This window comes from Rutilus rutilus, assembly GCF_951802725.1.
Source record: "Rutilus rutilus genome assembly, chromosome: 10".
NCBI lineage: Eukaryota > Metazoa > Chordata > Actinopteri > Cypriniformes > Leuciscidae > Rutilus > Rutilus rutilus.
This window is the reverse complement of record NC_140215.1, coordinates 5,055,807-5,074,697: the sequence shown is the minus strand read 5'-3', so window position 1 is coordinate 5,074,697 and position 18,891 is coordinate 5,055,807. Positions and strand designations below refer to the sequence as shown.

Here is an 18,891-nt window from a genome sequence, read left to right as displayed (position 1 = left end):
CTGTTCTTTAGTCTGCTGGTCCTGGTCCGGAGGCACCTGAAACGCCTGCCGGAGGGCAGGAGAGAAAACAGTCTGTGGGCTGGGTGAGAGGAGTCCTTAAGGATGCTGCGAGCTCGATGCAGACAGCGTTTCCTCTGGATGTGCTCGATGGCAGGTAGTGGAGTCCCAGTGATGCGCTGGGCGGTTTTCACCACCCGCTGCAGTGCCTTGCGCTCTGCAACAGAACAGCTCCCATACCACACTGTAGCACAGTTGGTCAGGATGCTTTCTATTGCACAGCGATAGAAGTTCACCAGGATAGTGGAGGAAAGCTGATTCTTCCTCAGTGTCCTCAGGAAGAAAAGGCGCTGGTGAGCCTTCTTGACCAGGCTGGAGGTGTTGGTTGTCCAGGTCATGTCCGCCGAGATGTGGGTCCCCAGGAACTTGAAACTGGAGACACGCTCAACAGCCATTCCATTGATGTGGATGGTGTCGTGTGTGCCTCTTGACACTTTCCTGAAGTCCACGATGAGCTCCTTCGTTTTGGTGGTGTTGAGGAGCTGGTTATTTTCGGTGCACCATGTGGCCAGGTGCTTGATCTCCTCCCTGTAGGCAGTCTCATCGTTGTTGCTGATGAGACCAATCACCGTAGTGTCGTCCGCAAACTTGACGATGGAATTAGATCCGTACACAGGCTTGCAGTCGGAGGTGAAGAGGGAGTAGAGGAACGGGCTTAGCACACAGCCCTGTGGTACACCAGTGTTGAGTGTGATGGATGTGGAGCAGTTGGAGCCTGATCGAACATTCTGGGGTCTGTTGGTCAAGAAGTCCAAAATCCAGTTGCACATGGAGGTGTTGAAGCCCAGGTCTCCAAGTTTGGCTATTAACTTAGTTGGGATGACAGTGTTGAATGCTGAGCTGAAGTCAACAAACAGCATGCGTGCATAAGTGTTCTTATTGTCCAGATGTGTGAGCACAGAGTGCAGTGCCATGGAGACTGCATCCTCTGTGCTCCTATTGCTACGGTAGGCAAACTGGTGTGAGTCCAATGTGGATGGTAGAGAGTCTTTTAGGTGTGCCAGGACCAGCCGCTCAAAGCACTTCATTACGATGGGTGTGAGTGCTACAGGGCGGTAGTCATTAAGGCACTTCGGGCTGGAGTGTTTTGGCACTGGCACAATGGAAGTGCATTTAAAGCATGTTGGTACAGCTGCTTGGGCAAGAGACAGGTTGAAAATGTCTGTAAAAACCCCAGAGAGCTGCTCCGCACATGCCCTGAGTACGCGTCCAGGGATGTTGTCTGGTCCAGCAGCCTTGTGCGCGCTGATCCTGCTCAGTGCATTGCAGACATCTGTGGAGGAGAGTGTGATCGGTGGGTGGTCAGCTGAGGATTTGAGCTTGGTGGCAGTTTCTCTGTTGTCTCTTTCAAAGCGAGCATAAAAGTCATTTAGCTCGTTCAGGAAGTTGACATCAGTGGCTGCGGGGGTGGAGTGAGAGGGTTTGTAGTCACTGATGGCCTGAATGCCCTGCCACATGCGCCGAGGGTCAGCGTTGGAAAAGTGTCCCTCTATCTTAAGCTTGTAGCAGTGCTTGGCCTCTTTGATGCCCCTTTTCAGATTTGCTCTGGATGTACTATAGGCTTGTGCATCTCCTGATCTGAAGGCAGTATTGCGTGTCTTCAATAGGAGTCGCACTTCCCTGTTCATCCATGGCTTCTGATTTGGGTATGTGGTGATCTGCTTCTGGGTTGTAACACTGTCAATGGTGGTATTAATATAATCCAGTACAGAGGAGGTGTAGCAGTCAATGTCCGTGTGAGAGCCACTGGTGGCTTGAGAAGCAAACATACTCCAGTCTGTGTGTAGAAACCTTTCCTGGAGTGAGAAATCTGCCCCCGCAGGCCACACCTTGATGGTCTTCACTGATGGCTTCACGCGATTGATCAGAGGTGCATATTTGGGGGTGAGGAACAAAGAAAGGTGATCTGACTGTCCCAAGTGGGGGAGGGGTGTCGCGACGTAAGCTTCAGCCATGTTTGTGTAAACATGGTCTAAGGTTTTGTTTCCTCTGGTGTGACAGGAAACATGCTGGTGAAATTTCGGTAGCACTGACTTTAAGTTTGAATGATTAAAATCACCCGCAACAATAAACGCAGCTTCCGGGTGAACGGTCTGTTGTTTACTGATGGCTGCGTGAAGTTCTTTCATAGCAAACTTGGCATCAGCATCCGGGGGAATATAGGCTGCAGTTATAATAGTGGAAGTGAACTCCCGCGGTAGATAAAACGGTCTACATTTAACCATGAGAAACTCAAGGTTAGCTGAACAATGTCTCCCAACAATAGCAGAGTTTGTGCACCAAGCTTTGTTAATGTAAATGCACAATCCACCACCTCTGGTCTTACCGGAGCCATCTAATGTTCTATCCGCCCGGAATGTATGGCGTCCCGCTAGCTCAATAGCGTTGTCCGGTATTCCGCTGTTTAACCATGTTTCCGTGAAAATTAGAACATTACAGTTCAAAAGTCTCTTGCTGTATGTAATGTTGAGTCGAATCTCCTCCATTTTGTTCAACAGCGACCGTACATTGGCAAGGAAAATGCTGGGTAAAGAGAGCCGGTGTGGTGTTAGCTTTAGCTTAGCTCTTAGTCCTCCGCGCTTCCCCCGCCTTTGTTTACGATCTCGCCGGCGCCTGCGAGCACTTCCGCCCGGCCGGGCAGAGTGCATAGCCTCGGGTGATCTGGCGATCTCAGGAAGGAGTCGAAGGTTGTCCATAAAACTGTCGGAAATTCGCAAACCAATATCCAAAAGCTCACCTTGGGTGTACGATGTTAAGGCACAACTGTTCTGGACGAACAGACCCGAAATGAGCAAGAAAAATACTGCTAAATTACAGAATCTGGAGAGACCGCGAGCCTCGCGATGTACTCGCGCCGCCATCTTGGATCTTAGTGAGTAGTGTGTAGTGTGTGTGTGTGTGTGTGTGTGTGTGTGTGTGTGTGTGCATGCGTGTGTGTGTGTCATTGATTCCTTCGTCATTGATTCCAATAAGAAAGTTATCTGTGATGGGTAGGTTTAGGAGTTGGGTTATAGTGTAGGGGGATAGAATATACAGTTTTTACAGTAGCAAAACCATTACTGTAAACCACATATACAAGTAGTGTGTGTGTGTGTGTGTGTGTGTGTGCGTGCGCGTGCACTCACTCACTCACACACACCATTAAAGGGTCACAATGCCAAGACTCCTGAAACCGTGCAAATAGCTTTCTGTATGTAAACAGATCAAAATGTATTGAAAAGTAAATTATGAAAGAAATTCATTTTTGGGTGAACTGTTCCTTTAAAATAATGATGAGAAATTAAGAAAATTTCATTTTTTTCATAAAAATACACGACACTGGCCTAGAAACACAAAGAGTGAAAGCCTTATATGAGACTCTTTCGTCTCTGTTCTGCACCTGTTCCCCTCAGAGTGCATCATTTAGTCGAAAATGGACACGAATGATAATTCCTACTAAAGACGTGAAGTAAACAACTAGGAATGCATCAATATTTCCCATTCACTGTGGCATATGGATTTTACCTAATGGATGTAGCAAACAAACAAGCCTCCAACGCGTGTGTTTTCTCATGCACGCTAACATGGGAAACAGTGAGACTTTTCCAGGTGTGCTTGGTAAACATGATGAGCTGAATTTTTTAGGATAATGGTTTGTGATTATAAGGCACAGACCTTCTTGCCCTGTGGGCCCTCTGGTCCGATGTCACCCTGTGGTCCTGGTAAACCCTGCAGGGGAAACATGAAACAGTGGCATGAACATTTGCGTGATGTCTCTAGGGATGTGTAGCATTATCTGTAGACACCTAAGCATTACGCTGCTTTACAGTGCAGTAAAATACAAGTTTTGATATTTTAATCATATGTTGGGTGAAATTCAAGATGTGTTTGAACATTTACCTTCTCTGAAATAAGTTATCAGATTTAGTTTGAAAGAAAGGAATGGTACAAACATCGGTCTCAGGTGATCAGTGCTAAATACAGGTGTGAACAGGCTTTCTGTTATTGATCACTCAAACCACATTCGCATATTTAGTCAGCAGCGAAGGACCGCCTACTCACCTGTCAATCAACCATAGTGCTACCTCAGCTAACAAAAGTGCTAATGTTCCCATTAAGTTCCAAAAACATTATTTCTGAATGTTCTCAGAATGTTCAAATGTTTGTTTTTTGGTTATGGAAACGTTAAAGGGTTATTAGTTCATCCAAAAATGAAAATTCTGTCATTAATTACTCACCCTCATTCCAAACCCGTAAGACTCTCGTTCATCTTCAGAACACAAATGAAGATATTTTTTATGATATCTGACACTTTGATGCTTCAAAAAGTTCATAAAGAGATTGTAAAACTAATCCATATGATTTGAGCGATTTAGCCCACATTTTCTGAAGAGACTCGATCGCTTTATATGATGAACAGATTTAATTTAGGCTTCTATTCACATATAAACACTGAACAGCGAACATAAACAGACGCTCAACCGAACCTGCTTGACGCTCGAGAATGAACCATCTGGTTCTCGCACGTCAATCGAATATGTAGGGAAACCGTAGGCCCTTAAATATGCATGAGCTTCCGTTTACCCCAACTGATGTGTGTGTTGAGGAATGTTTATGTGAATAAAAGCCTAAATTCAATCTATTCATCATATAAAGCGATAGAGTCTCTTCAGAAAATTTGGACTAAACCGCTTGTGATAGATTTTAATTAATCAACTAACATTTGTTTTTCTTGCAGGAATGACATTCATATGCTTGTAATGCTTCCAAACTCTTTGGGGAAAACTTGTGACTTTGAGTGTATGTGTGTATAAATAACAGAAAGGGGAAATGAATTTTCTCGATTCTATAAAAACGGTTGTATCCGTGTTTTCTGGTGGGATTCTCAATGGAGTTTGTCTGAGATCCTCCGGCCTTGCTTCTTGGGAGAGATTCCCTGAGAACCGCTCGGGAAGATCTCCTGGCCGTGATTAAAGCATTTAAAGGACATTTGCAGGTCTGTTTGTCGATTTATTCCTGCGCAGGAAGCTAGTTTAGGAAGTAAGTTCGTTTAGGGGAACAAGTTAGACTAGGTGACTTATTGAGTGGGGACGTCGATTTGTAGACGAGACCCAGATAGACTAAACGTCGACAGTAGACGTTCGGGGACGTCGATTTGTAGACGAGACCCAGATAGTTAGGTTTAGGGGAAAATCTACCACACGCTCAACTCATATGGATTAGTTTTACGATCTCTTTGTGAACTTTTTGAGGCGTCAAAGTCAATGGAGCGACAGAAATCTCTCCCATTTCATCAAAAATATCTTCATTTGTGTTTCGAAGATGAATGACAGTCTTACGGGTTTGGAACGACACGAGGTTGAGTAATTAATGATAGAATTTTCATTTTTGGGGAACAATCCATTTGATAATTCTACAACCCATTTATGGGAACGTTTCTTTTCAATGTTCTCTTAACGTTCTGAAACGAGCAGCAACATTTAAAACGTGTTAGATAATGTTTCAGATAAAGCGTTCCCTGAATGATGTACAGGATAAATGTTTTTGTCCTGACGTTTTGAGAACAATATAACATTGAATGAAAGTTTTATTAATGTTACTGAAACAACGTTTGCTCGTAACTTTGAGAGAACCTTGCCAGAACGTTCTGAGAACAATCCGTGTTAGTTGAGACAACATTTTAGAAGTAAAAGGCCTTAAACTTTGAAATGGCTTTAAAAGTAATACATTTTTGACATACATTTACATGTAAAATACAGACAGGTGTGAAATTTTTTGCTTGAGATAAGTATAATCGCATACCTGCAGACCTCTAGACCCTTGTGTGCCAACTGGACCTTCAGGACCCTATCAGATGGTACAATATAAACTAATTAAGCATTTGAAACATATACTGTATTATTGTGTTCGTCACATATTGAAGGAGCGTGCAGAATGCTGTGACGTCTGAAGGTTTATGTACCCGGTCTCCTTTGATTCCTGGGGTTCCACATTCTCCTCTTTCACCCTGTTCACAGTCAAGAGAAGATCAGAGTCATGACAATCTCACATGACTGTGCGCTTTAACAGAAATTAATTATGATTTGGTGCAGGGATTCAGTACCTGCTCTCCTTTGTAGCCTGGTTTCCCCTGCGAGCAAAACAGGAAGATATTAATATATGTATTTTTATTAAAAAAAATGTAATACCCTATTTATTTGCATCTTGCACATTGATTGGTGATGTCGTATATTGTCTGGATGTATTAAGTCATTTAAAATAATTATAAAAATGCAATTCATACTTGACTACATTTTTCAATTTCTGAAATTTTTTAAATCATTAAACTTTTAATGATTTTTTTAGGCTTAAAGTAAAAATGTCTAGGTTGTGTCAAAGTCTGGAGAATGTAATCAAACAATCTTGAAAAAAAAGTAGTTCGAAATAATATTTTATTAATGTTACAGTGAAGCAGTTTTGTTTTAAATATAAATATGCATATTAAAAAAATGTCTACCAAATAAAAGTCAGCGTGATGCAATCAAAAATAAAGGAGCTGTCACATGACAAGAAAACAAAAAACAGGAAATGACATCACAGTGTAACCCTCATGGTCAATAAGTGCTTTTCAAAATATTGACTATTTTTACCTTCTTTTTTTTTTTTTTTTTACATGATAATTAGTTCACCTTTTTAAAATAATAATTCAAATTTAATCATTAAAAATATATATTTATATAAAATATTTTAACCTTTTTAAACGCTTTTTCTTTGAATAATTAGGATATAGTTTATTCAATAATAATGTTTGATAATTAAAAATTTGGTAACTTTTTTTTGATGATCACACCACCAGACAAGTTTAGACCTTTTGTTTTACGTACTTGTTTAATTTTACCCAAATACTGTAGGTTTTCGATCATGTAGCACAATACTTTTGAGTATTGAGTCGTGATTTTGCGGATAGTTTGTCCCAGCATCAGCCACTCACCTCTGTACCCTCACGACCAGGAAGTCCACTCAAACCAGCATCACCCTAACAACAGCACAAAAGAGTTTTTTAGAAAGAGTTACTGAATAAAGCCTGTCATTCTTGATTCCTGTTCTGCTGAATCTGAGGAAACGTGTTCATGAAATCTTAATAGAAATCTTAAGAGACAAATGCACAACTATATAAATAGCCATCAGCTTCCTCATCACATTTACCATGTACATCAACATAAGCAGGCACACGCCAGAGAGAATGATAGAAATGCTGACCTTATGACCTTTAGCCCCAGGGGTTCCGTCCTCTCCTGAGCGACCCTTCTTTCCCTGCCGGGGAAACGGGAGAAAGTGAGCAGCTGTTTTAGTTCAATTCGAGTGAAAAAGGGAATGACCTCATATATCTGATGCTTAGTGGAGCGTCCTTAAAAAATGTTTTTATATGTCACTATGTTTCCATCCACCTATTTTTATCCGCATTTTGGAATATTACATAAAAAAAGTGACATGTAAAAAAAAGTGCATAAAAAAGATATGCGCTCAGTTGAGGTGGATACATATTTTTATCTAATAAGAAAGCAGGCGCATTAAAACTACAATGGAAACACATTTACCTAATAAATCCCTTGATTGCATAGCATTTTAAATGTTGGTTTGATCACTCTGAAAGGCCTGAGCCAAAGTCTGAAATCAAAATAATTTAGTTTAATAATCCCTTCCAGAAGTGTCTCACATGATTGCATTCCCAAACACCAGCATTCGAACGCAAGAGAACATGACATGAGTTTATTGCGTTTATGATGTAGGAAGAAAGAGCCACAGTGGATTCCCCTTCCACTTTTATTACAGATATTTTGCGCCAATTTTCCAGGAATGGAATGAAACGGTGCTTTATTCACAAATGTTCGATATTCCAATTTTTCGCACAAGTTAAATTCGCAGCTTTGGATGGAAAAATAGCTATTGTTATTTTATTATTTATATAATATTATGGTATTTATTAATATTTTGAATTCGCTTTTATTTTTATATTTAAAATTTTCATTTTAAGTTTTAATGACTTTTTTATGTGCTTTTGTCATTTTTTTTGTCATTCTTTGAATGTTTTTCTTTATCTATCTTTGTTTAGCTTAAAATTTTATTTTTTATTTCAGTTTTAGTAAAAATGTCTATTTTTTAAGTTCAAGTTTTTCATCTAATATTTATATATCTTATTTCAGCTTTATTTCAGTTAATAAAAAACTATATTTTTTATAATCTTAGTTGACAATAACAACACTTGTTTACGTTTAGTCTAGCAAGTATCTGTTTATAATTGTTGCCAAAAGTTGACCAAATCTGACAAAACCTCCTATTAGCAATTTATGGCAGTATTATTTCAATTAAAAAACAGGGTGTAAAATATCATGTCTAGTGAATTGCTTTCTGAACCATTTAGATGAATTGCTCAATTGAAACGATTCATTAAATTGAATTGAACTTCTCTGGAGTCTGGAGTTTGAGTTTATTGAGTTTATTGAGTTTGACTCGGCACCTGGTCAGCACCCGATCGACTGCTTCGGTCACAGCAAAAGTGCAGGACAGAGAATGTTAAACTAATGAGAGCAATTACCGAGGCCTGTCATTTATATCCATGAGAATGTGTGGAATCCCTGAGAGGTAAAACACCTGGGTAATGATGGTTAGGCGCCTGCCGCTGAATAACCCACTCTAACGTGATCCGCCCTTCTACACACTACAGTTAAGCCGTGTTAAAAGAGCAATAAAAAGAGCAATCTGAACTTGTTCAGTGCATCTATTTTATTTTGACCAGAATCACTTGAACTGAATCAAACTCAGTAACTTTGACTAGAGATGCACCTATTGCAGATTTCTTGTCAGTAATAGAATAAGAACAAATAAACTAATTGCAAACAACAGCACAAATAATTGCAATGTATAAAGAGAGATATTACATAAACACGGCTTTAAGTTTTTCAGGTGGGTCTAACAGAAGGTCAGTATTCAGGAAAGAAAAAATACTACAGAAATGATGTAAAACAACACTGTATAGTCTTCATTGTAAAAATTAAATACAAATTACTGCTTACAACATTACAAAAGTTATTCAGTCATATGGAAGCTTGTTTCCGCCAATGAATAATAAATAAATAATAATAATTGCGACTTTTTATCTCACAATTCTGACTTTTTTTCTCACAATTGCGAGATATTAAGTCAGAATTGTGAGAAATAAAGTCGCAATTCTGAGAAATAAAGTAGCAATTGGGAGATATAAAGTCAGAATTGCACGATATAAAGTCGCAATTGCGTGTTATAAAGTCAGAATTGTGAGATATAAACTATTCCGAGGTAAAAAAAAAAAGTCTGTCTTTTTTCCCCTTAGAATTGGACTTTATATCTCACAATTGTGAGTTTATATCCTGAGAAAAGATGTCAGAATTGCGAGATATAAACTCGCAATTGCGTGTTATAAAGTCAGAATTCTGACTTTATAACACGCAATTCTGACTTTATATCTCGCAATTCTGACTTTATAACACGCAATTGCGACTTTATTTCACGCAATTCTGACTTTATTTCACGCAATTCTGACTTTATATCTCGCAATTCTGAGAAATAAAGTCAGAATTGCGAGATGTAAACTTGCAATTGTGAGATAAAAAGTCGCAATTATCTTTTAAAATGTTTTATTTTGTGGCGGAAACAAGCTTCCATAGTCAAGAGCAGTGAGTGATTTTCTTTGTCTTTTGTTTTTTGATTAACATGAAAAACAGCAGCAGGAATATTAGGCTGCTGTCACTTTAAGAGTTTAAGCACACAACACAAGTTGCACAACATGCGTTATCTTTCTCAACTATTTACGTTCCAAAACTGACTGTTTTTAACTGAATACTCACCAAGATAGGAATTCTGACATAATTTTGTGTGTATTTAATCGTTTTAGCGCAGTAAGCCACTCATTTTGGTACACAAGCTGTTTGAGAGGCGGCTTTTTGTGCGCGCCAATTGTAAACCTGCGGGAATTAGTAAATTATGCGCAATACAAGCACTGTTTAACTATTGTCACTTCGCCGTCGGAGAGCAGAGAGTGAGAACGCGCAGCTGATGTTATTGCCTGTGTCGCTGGGAACAAAACGGACCGGCTCGGAATCGAAAAGACGTGAGACTGATCGGCTGGTCACCGATCCGGGCCGAGCATGTGAAAAATCGGCTGATTCTGGTCTCTGGCCAGTCGATCAATGCATTTTTGATCCCAAAAATCCCAAAATGCTAAATATCTGCAGTTATAAGGACAAAAAATATAAATGTCACCATGACTATATTCACCCATCATTGGCAGGTGTGGCAAAATGTTAATTTTGGACCCTTAAGTGTTTGAAAGTCAAGGTTTTCAGTCATAACATGTAATTACATTCTCTTCACTTTCAACAGGCTAAACATGAAAAACACTTTTTTCAGAATCTTATTTCGTGTTTTCCCTAAGGTAGTGCTGAAGGGTCCTGACAAAGGTAATTATCCTGACTTTTACAAAGCAAAGTAGTTATCCAAGATGTCAGAACCGTGCCTGTCTCTTCCCACTGTTGACAATCCTCAAAGGAATCCGCACCTCTTAGGAATCGAAAAAAAAAAGGGGAGAAAAATGTGCCCGTGGGCTTTCCTGGAAATATGGTCCCATGTTGAAGGAAGATTAGTGTGAAAATACTTACCGCTGGGCCAGCGGGTCCTCTCTCGCCTTTCTCACAAGCACACTTCTGGGACAGAGGACACTAAAATATAGAGAAAAGAGTGCAAATGGAAAAGCAGGTTTTATTTGTTTGTGTTTCAGTAAGGCAGTGATGCTTTACATTAAATATTATCTATATTAAATATGATCTACTTACCCCATCATTTGCCAGCTGAGCCTATGTAGAGGGAACAACAAGAAAATTTGTATAACTGGTATATAAAAGCTGCAGTCATAATTGTTGCTATTTGGCAAGGATTCATTTTGTGAGGTTTGGGTTAACATTATGAACATCAGGCCATACGTTCATAAATCTCCCCAGAGATTAAAGGAAACACTATCATTTAACATGTTGAGTCCTGCTTTACACTGGAATTATATCAATATGTTTCTGCTCAAATGAGAAAAATGAAACCTGCCGTAAATGCTTATCAGTATAACAGCAGGAATGACAACAAAGATTTATGGAATATATAAACCCAGTCCCAGATGTATAGAAAAGCCACAACGGGACGTGTTTACTCTAATTATAGTAAATGAAGTGTAGAAAGGCTAATTGTTAGGTGTCAGGGATCCTAAAGCATTAGCAGAATGTAATTATTTTCTCTTCTGTACGTTCAAATACTTGTCAAAAACAGATGTGGTTAGCTGGTCTTATCTGGTTTAAACTGGTTTAATAGGTCTCCCAGCCTGACCAGCTGACAAGTCCCCCTCTAAAACCAGCCAACCAGACCGACCTGCGGAAACCAGGTGACCAGCTAAGACCAGCAAACCAGTAAAGCTGGTTTAAGTTTAAGTTTAGCAGGATGATAGTCACAGTATTTCACAAGTACATATAACTGACACTAAATACGTCAATCATTGATGTAAAATAAAATAAAAATTCCCAATTAAGCACGATAACGAAAGTCGTGGCATTAACAGTTCACTCTATGTCAGTGTTTAATGCTTTTTTGTAGCATTCAGCCGTTTTCAGTGATGAAATATAATAATAATAATAATAATAACAGAGCAAGTGATAAAGCAATATTAAACTAACAGAAACATTTGGGCAAATTCAAATTCCTACAGTAATTAAATTAGAAGTTTGATATGAGTCAACACGAACGACTAGTGAATTCACAAGAAAATGACCCTTATAAACTGGTAAAAAGCACAACAAATAGCTCTTATACTGTAAGTCACACACCCAATCATTCAATATCAAGTTTCAATCACTTTCAGTGATTGAATTTAATAGTTATATGGCCTATCTTAAATATGGCTGTGTGAAAAATGTATGATATTTAATATTTTTGTAATATACCAATGGACAGTGAAACTAAAATATGCACAAATTATTCCGAATCAAATCAAAATCAGAATCAAAACGAGAGCTTGTGAATTGAAATCGAATCAAATCAGGAAATCTGAATGGTTACCCAAACCATGTAAAAAGAGCTCTATGTTGAAGTCTCAGTAGGAGAAGTGTTTGTAGCTTATGACTTCTGCAGACCTTTTGCATTTCCTGCACTCATTTTAGGGGAAATTTAGGAATTGGATTTTAAAATGCCAAAAAGTATTCAACAAAGCTCAAAGTACTCTTACTGGTAGCTTAAAGCACAATCAAATCAGCCAAAATAATGACTACACAAACACTCAAGTTGCAGGAACGAATTTGACCAGATTTGAGGGAGTTCTGCGTGTGCCTGCCTATGACACACTGTATGAGGACAGAACGAGTGCTTGCGGGACACCATACTTACAATCTGAATAATGACTTTTTCCATGACGTTCGTGTCCTGCAGATTATACAGGAATTTGGAGGCTGGCGTACTCGCCAGCAGTCTCAGGTTTGCTGTGTTGGCAGGCTCATTGGCAGTGTGAGTGATGCCAATTGTGAAGGCCTTCACGCCCTGGTTCTTTGCATCAGCCATAGCAGAGAAGATATCAGGGTTTCTGGGATGAAAGAAGCCGTCGGTCAGCAGCAGGGAAATCTTGATGCTTTGTGGGCTCGATTCTTCCACAAATATCTTGGTCATGTTGGTGATGGCGTAGGTGGTGTAAGTGCCGTGGCCGATGTAGGCCATCGGTGCGATTCTGCTCTTGAAGTTCTCCGAGCCTCTCCACTGTTTGAAGGTCTGCTCGACGATGACGTGGCTGCTGTACTGAAGCAGGGCCGCTCTCCAGCTGAGTTTGCGGCCTGTATCCAAGCGGATGCTCTGGAGGCCTTCTATAATGTCCATGGTGAACTTCTTCTCTTGCTGGTGGTTGTCCTTGGCCGTCTCAGAGCTGTCCAGCAGAAAGCCCAGCTCCAGACTGCAGTCCTCATCCAGGATAGCTGACGTCACAGCGAGAGATAAAGTGTTAAGGGAAGATTAGATAGTCTATTATACAGTTGGGTAAATTCTGAATTTAAGATCCTTTTATTTTGATTGAAATTAGTTGAAATAGTTGAAATCCAACACTCACAGAACAAAGGAAATTCATTAGTCCACCATATATGTTTTGTGACAAAACATAAATAAATACATCAATAATTTTTGACTAATTATGCCTATTTATTTCCTGATATGTAGAATATGATTTAACATATTTCTCTGAACTTAGTTTAACATCATCATCAATTAACGCAGCTATTGGCCAAACAAATTTCATCCATATAGCACAACAAAACATCCAACACATTTTTTTTCAGATAACTTTATAAAATACACACACAGACACAAATTATATATATTTGTGTGTGCGGGTGTATTTTATAAAGTTATCTTTCAAAAAGTTACATCTCAAACAGTGGAGAGGCTCAGAGAACAACAAAAATCTATGTTGTTTATGCATTATGCATATTATCATATGCACATCATCAGGTATTTCCAGAAATATATACAGTATATGTGTATATATATACACATACACACATATATACATATATTTTTGGAAATACCTGATGTTGTGCATATGATAATATGCATAATGCATAAAGATTTTTTTTTAAATATGTATTAAAAAGTAAAAAATAAAATAAAAAGAAATAAAAAAAAGTGTAATTTAAAAGGCAAATTCAATTCTGATTAGTGCTCAATCCTGCAATCTATCTGGCTTTTTGCACAGAGGATGAAAATCATCTACTCTTTTCTTGATGTTACATAACTATTTCAGAACTAACTCTGCTGCCTTGTGTCACTAAATTGTTAGATATTGTCAATATTGTTTTAAAAAACACCAATAATCCTCTAAGTCTTCTAATCTTCCTATTTGGACTCACTAAGCAATGCAGTCTGTCATCTGATCTTACTTTCAGCACAGCAGCTCATCAGTCTTCATGTCACCGGTGACAAGACATGCCTACCAGTTCTTGTGCGGATATGAATGATAAATCATGTATATGTTAGGAAACTGTGAAGGATAATGCCTGAGGCCTCTGAAATCACTACGACCAGACATCCTCTAAGAAGGATGGTCTTTAGATGTGCTGCTGTAGTATGTCTAGTATGTCTTAACATGACATTGCATGTTTTAAAGCGTAAAACCAGCTTTATGTGTCTTAGACTGCTTGAGATGCACTGAAGGTGACCCATGAGTTCATAACGCATATACGTAGTAAGAAGTCTTAATGAGTGAGTCATTGAATCATTCATTCAAATCAATTCGTTCTGAAACGTTGATTCTTTCAGGATTGAAACGCAACTATTTCCATTGAAGGAGCAAAAACAGACAATATGTGTCTTAAATGTAAGTTACATACTTAATATTAACTTCTTGTTATTTAACATTCCTAAACACTGCGTTAACATCCTTAATTACATATTTACGGTGTCAATGTCACACGCTGTATGCTTACATAAAGGCCCTAGCATTGCGCATCCTCATATTATATTGTATAAGTTTATCCTTTATCTATAAATGTAAGTCTGTCTTCATTGTCACGTTTTCTGTCACCATTTTACATTTTCTCCTCAAACGCTGAACGCACAATGTTTCCGTGAGTGTCCAAAGCACGAAGATTTGAGGCGCGTGATTGGCTGTTGGTTGCTTAGCACCTAACCATAACATTCTAACACCACATTGTTTTACACTGTACAAGTTTATGGCTTTTCACACTTGAAATAGTTGTTACATTTTATTATGATGGTCCCTTTTACACATTATGTTGACTATGCATTGCACATAGAATATTGGTAGATTGGTAGGGTTGGAATAAGTTGACTTAAGTTACTTATAGTCAGTAGAAAGTCTGTTGGGGAACCATGAAAATAAAGAGTTAGCAGATACTAAGCAGACAGTCTACTAATACTCTAATGAAAGTTACTTGACATAGGTGCAACGTTACTTACAGTATAGTCAACAGAATGTTTAAAGGAGACCATCAAAAAAAAGTGTTACCAAAATAGTTAACCCTGGATCATTTTAAAATCCAGGTAAACATAATCCTGGGTTATCTTGCTTCACTTTTCACACTGCTCATAATTTACCCGAAATTAAAGGAACACGCCGACTTTTTGGGACTTTAGCTTATTTACTGTATCCCCCAGAGTTAGATAAGTCCATACATACACTTCTCATCTCCGTGCGTGCCGTAACTCTGTCTGACCGCTAGCCTAGCTTAGCACAAAGACTGGAGGTAAACGGCTCCAGCTAGCATACTGCTCCCAATAAGTGACAAAATAACGCCAACATTTTCCTATTTGTATAGTCACAGCGTGTACAAATAACAAGGTCACATGAGACACAGCCATCTTCTAACCGTATACATACTGGGAACTATATTCTCAGAAGGCGAAGCACTGCTACTTGGGCGGCGTTATTTTGTCACTTATTGGGAGCAGTATGCTAGCTGTAGCCATTTACCTCCAGTCTTTGTGCTAAGCTAGGCTAGCGGTGGGTAGTTACGGCACGCACAGAGATGAAAAGGGTATGTATGGACTTATCTATGGGGGATACGGTGAATAAGCTAAAGTCCCAAAAATTCGGCGTGTTCCTTTAAACATTAATCCTGGGTATACTGGGTAAGGTGATGTTTGACACAGTACATTCCTAAACCTTGGGTTAACGTACTTATTTTCATATTTACGGTGTTAGCGAAACGTTCCTTTACCCGGGGTTAAAAGTGGGGTTTAGAACGATGATATCCTAGGGTAAAGTGCAGTGTGAAAAGCCCTTAAGTGACATACTGTATTTTTCCGAGTGAATTAGGATTAATAAATGTAGGGCGGAACTTGATTTCATCATGAAAGTTGTGCGAAGGGTTAAAAAAAGGCAGGTTTTTAAAACCAAAAACTCTACAGTACACAATATATGAATTACTTTTATCCTCCAAAAATAGCTGTAGATGAGAGTCAGTGTATTCAGTAATGCTTTCTTCTATCATGTCATGCATGCTAAAAAGCAAAAATGAATAAAAAAAAAACAGACAAAAAAAACAATGCATTGCATACTGTCACACAACACACTAACATAGACGCCTCACATTGACCATCGTGTTTCTGCAGTTTGCCGGCCGTCTGTCCTCCGGTCTTGACTCTTGTTGGCCCGGTTCGTTCCTCATAGAAGTCCTGGGCCCAGACGCTCAGCAAACCAAAACACAACAGTGACCAGCTCAATGTGTGAGCCATGACTGCCACTCCTGCAAAAACTTGTCAAAAACATAGAAATAAGAATATTATAGTTAGCATGAAGAGAACACAGCATTAAATGTTACTGCATTATATTATTTAACAGTTTCCACCTGAATTTCTTATTACCACAATGCACAATAGTGTGCATATCAACTCCTGACGAACACATACATTATTATTTGAATTATCACTCAGGCTTTTGTCTTTCAAACACATGAAAATGTACAAATTCACATCATTTCATATTTACATGCAATGCAGAGATTACTTGTTTGTCAGTTGAACCTCTTTGACCTGATATATTTTCTTGAAGTAATCCTGTAGATTTTAAGTTCTTAAGTAAGGCCAATAATAAAATTAAGTCAATAATAATAGAATTAAGTTAAAGTTTTACATTTAAGGTAAATGGCCATATGACATGCAGGAAAACAAATACATATTTAAAATACAATTTTCTTTTTTTAATATTGTTTTTAAATGCTATTTTAAATTTTAATGGTTTAATTATTAGCTTTTCATTAAACTCAGGAACTCGTAACTTATTTAATGTAAATTTTTTGCAATATGTCTATTTATGTGTACAAAATATGTGTATTCTGTGTGGTATGCGCATATAATGCGTGTTGAATGTTGCTCCTGGTACAGTCCGTGTAAACAAATTTCCAGAATGAGTCTGAATCTGAACCCAGTTCCATCATGAACCCCAGTCTGGGAAACTCTGACGTAATGTAATATTTAATGCACTTCATGTTGTTGATAACAAAGAATGGAATATACTTTCTTTCTCTTTGTATTTCTATATCAATATGGTACAAGATTATTCTATTCAAATCAATGTTATGAACAAGTTAGGTCAAAAGTAATCAAAAAGTAGTCCGATTATATTACCTTAAATGTAATGGATTACATAACTACTTTTATTTATCAGTAACCGACTACAATTTATAAGTAATCTACCCAGCACTGACTATAGTACAGTATCATTAGTAGATTAACAGATCATAGAAGTCTTTCTTGCACTGCCTAATTTTACAGTGATTTTTTTTTTTTTTTTTTACTTAATACATTATAAAACCCTTTATGCAAATTACAAAAAAAGGGTCTAATTGTCTTAATGCAAAATACCTTTTCTTATTTTCTCTGTAAATATTTAACTTATTAATACATCTCTTCTCAAACATAAATCAACACACAAACAATTTCCAAGGGCAAATGAAATCTCTAATGATATTCTTACATACGAACCTGCTTGACATGCACTGTACAGTATTACCTTCCAGAGAGACTTTAATAATGCAAAAGCTCAAAGGCGGCAATAAAAGAAACGTTCATATTTTTATTAGATGTTGAAAAGTGAACCGCAATTTATAATAATGCAATGCATATATGGCAGTGACTCACCTTTGGCAGCAAAGCCTCTTGCCACAAGCACAGCCCAGGTGTGCAGCTCAGCGTTCCTCAGGTGACGCGTGTGTGTGTGTATGTGTGTGTGTGTGAAGAAGACTCTGAAGTGAAGAGCAGTTCTGCCTGAGTGAACAGAAGTAGAAGTCTTCCTCGGGCTGCGTCTGGGACTGTCACTCCCACTTTGAAGGGGAGGAGAGCCCACCGAACTCTTTAGTAGAATTGCATCTAGACTGCACTTTTAGGACACTTTTTTTGTGAGCTTTAAAGTGTACTACAATAAGTAGATGATGCATCTCATGCTTACCAATTATTATTATTAAATTTTTTTTTTTTCACATATATTCAGGTCATTAAAGGCAGAATTGATCCAAGAATACTCATTGATACTCATTCAATCCCATGTTCTGTTTTCTTCTTCCATGGAACACAAAAGCAGAATTGCAGAACACTGATCTGCAAACATAAAGCTTTAGAACACTTGGAACAAGTACAAATATGGATTATTTTTATGATTTTATGGTGCTTTTTTTTTTGACCCGAGCAAAAGATAACATCATACGAATTTTAATAAAACATGAATATGTACAAATACTTGCATAACTATTCCCTTAAAGGATTAGTTCACTTCAAAATGAAAATTCTGTCATCAGTTACTCACCATCAAGTTGTTTCTTTGTTCTGTTGAACACAAAGGAAGATATTTTGAAGAATGTCGGTAACCAGACAGTTGATGGACCCCATTGACTTCCATAGTAGGAAAAAAAATTAAATGTTAATGGCTACCATCAACTGTTTAGTTACCATTCTTCAAAATATATTCTTTTGTGTTCAACAGAACAAAGAAACTCATACCGGTTTGAAACAACTTGATGGTGAGTAACTGATGACATAAGTTTCATTTTTGGGTGAACTATCCCTTTAAATGGTCTGAAAACTATTCGTGACTTAGTACGGTACTCCTGTATGGGGTTTTATGCTACATGACAGACTTAAGATATATGAGATGAGGCAAACAAAGGGGAATATGGGTGGAGTTAGTTTTACAAGTTTTTAGTCTTTCTTCAGGCATTCCACGGGATGCTCCGGTGGCTGTCATGGTGATCAGAGGGCCTGACCTCGGATAGTCTTTTCTTTACGAGCTTTGTTTATGACTATTATAACACC

At 38.2% G+C, this 18,891-nt stretch overlaps 1 protein-coding gene across 1 annotated transcript in view; it reads right to left on the bottom strand.

The window, feature by feature from the left end:
• Nucleotides 1-18,305, bottom strand: part of col28a2a (collagen, type XXVIII, alpha 2a) — a 45,876-nt gene extending 27,571 nt beyond the window's left edge. The window contains exons 1-11 of the mRNA XM_084421581.1: nt 17,725-18,305; nt 16,176-16,340; nt 12,472-13,046; nt 10,884-10,904; nt 10,710-10,769; nt 7,276-7,329; nt 7,007-7,051; nt 6,140-6,166; nt 5,999-6,043; nt 5,839-5,883; nt 3,712-3,765 (exon numbers count right to left, since the gene is read on the bottom strand). Coding sequence (XP_084277707.1) covers nt 3,712-3,765; nt 5,839-5,883; nt 5,999-6,043; nt 6,140-6,166; nt 7,007-7,051; nt 7,276-7,329; nt 10,710-10,769; nt 10,884-10,904; nt 12,472-13,046; nt 16,176-16,320 — 1,071 coding nt within the window. The 5' untranslated portion in view covers nt 16,321-16,340; nt 17,725-18,305. The remainder of the gene's footprint in view (nt 1-3,711; nt 3,766-5,838; nt 5,884-5,998; nt 6,044-6,139; nt 6,167-7,006; nt 7,052-7,275; nt 7,330-10,709; nt 10,770-10,883; nt 10,905-12,471; nt 13,047-16,175; nt 16,341-17,724) is intronic.
• Nucleotides 18,306-18,891: the final 586 nt, after the last annotated feature.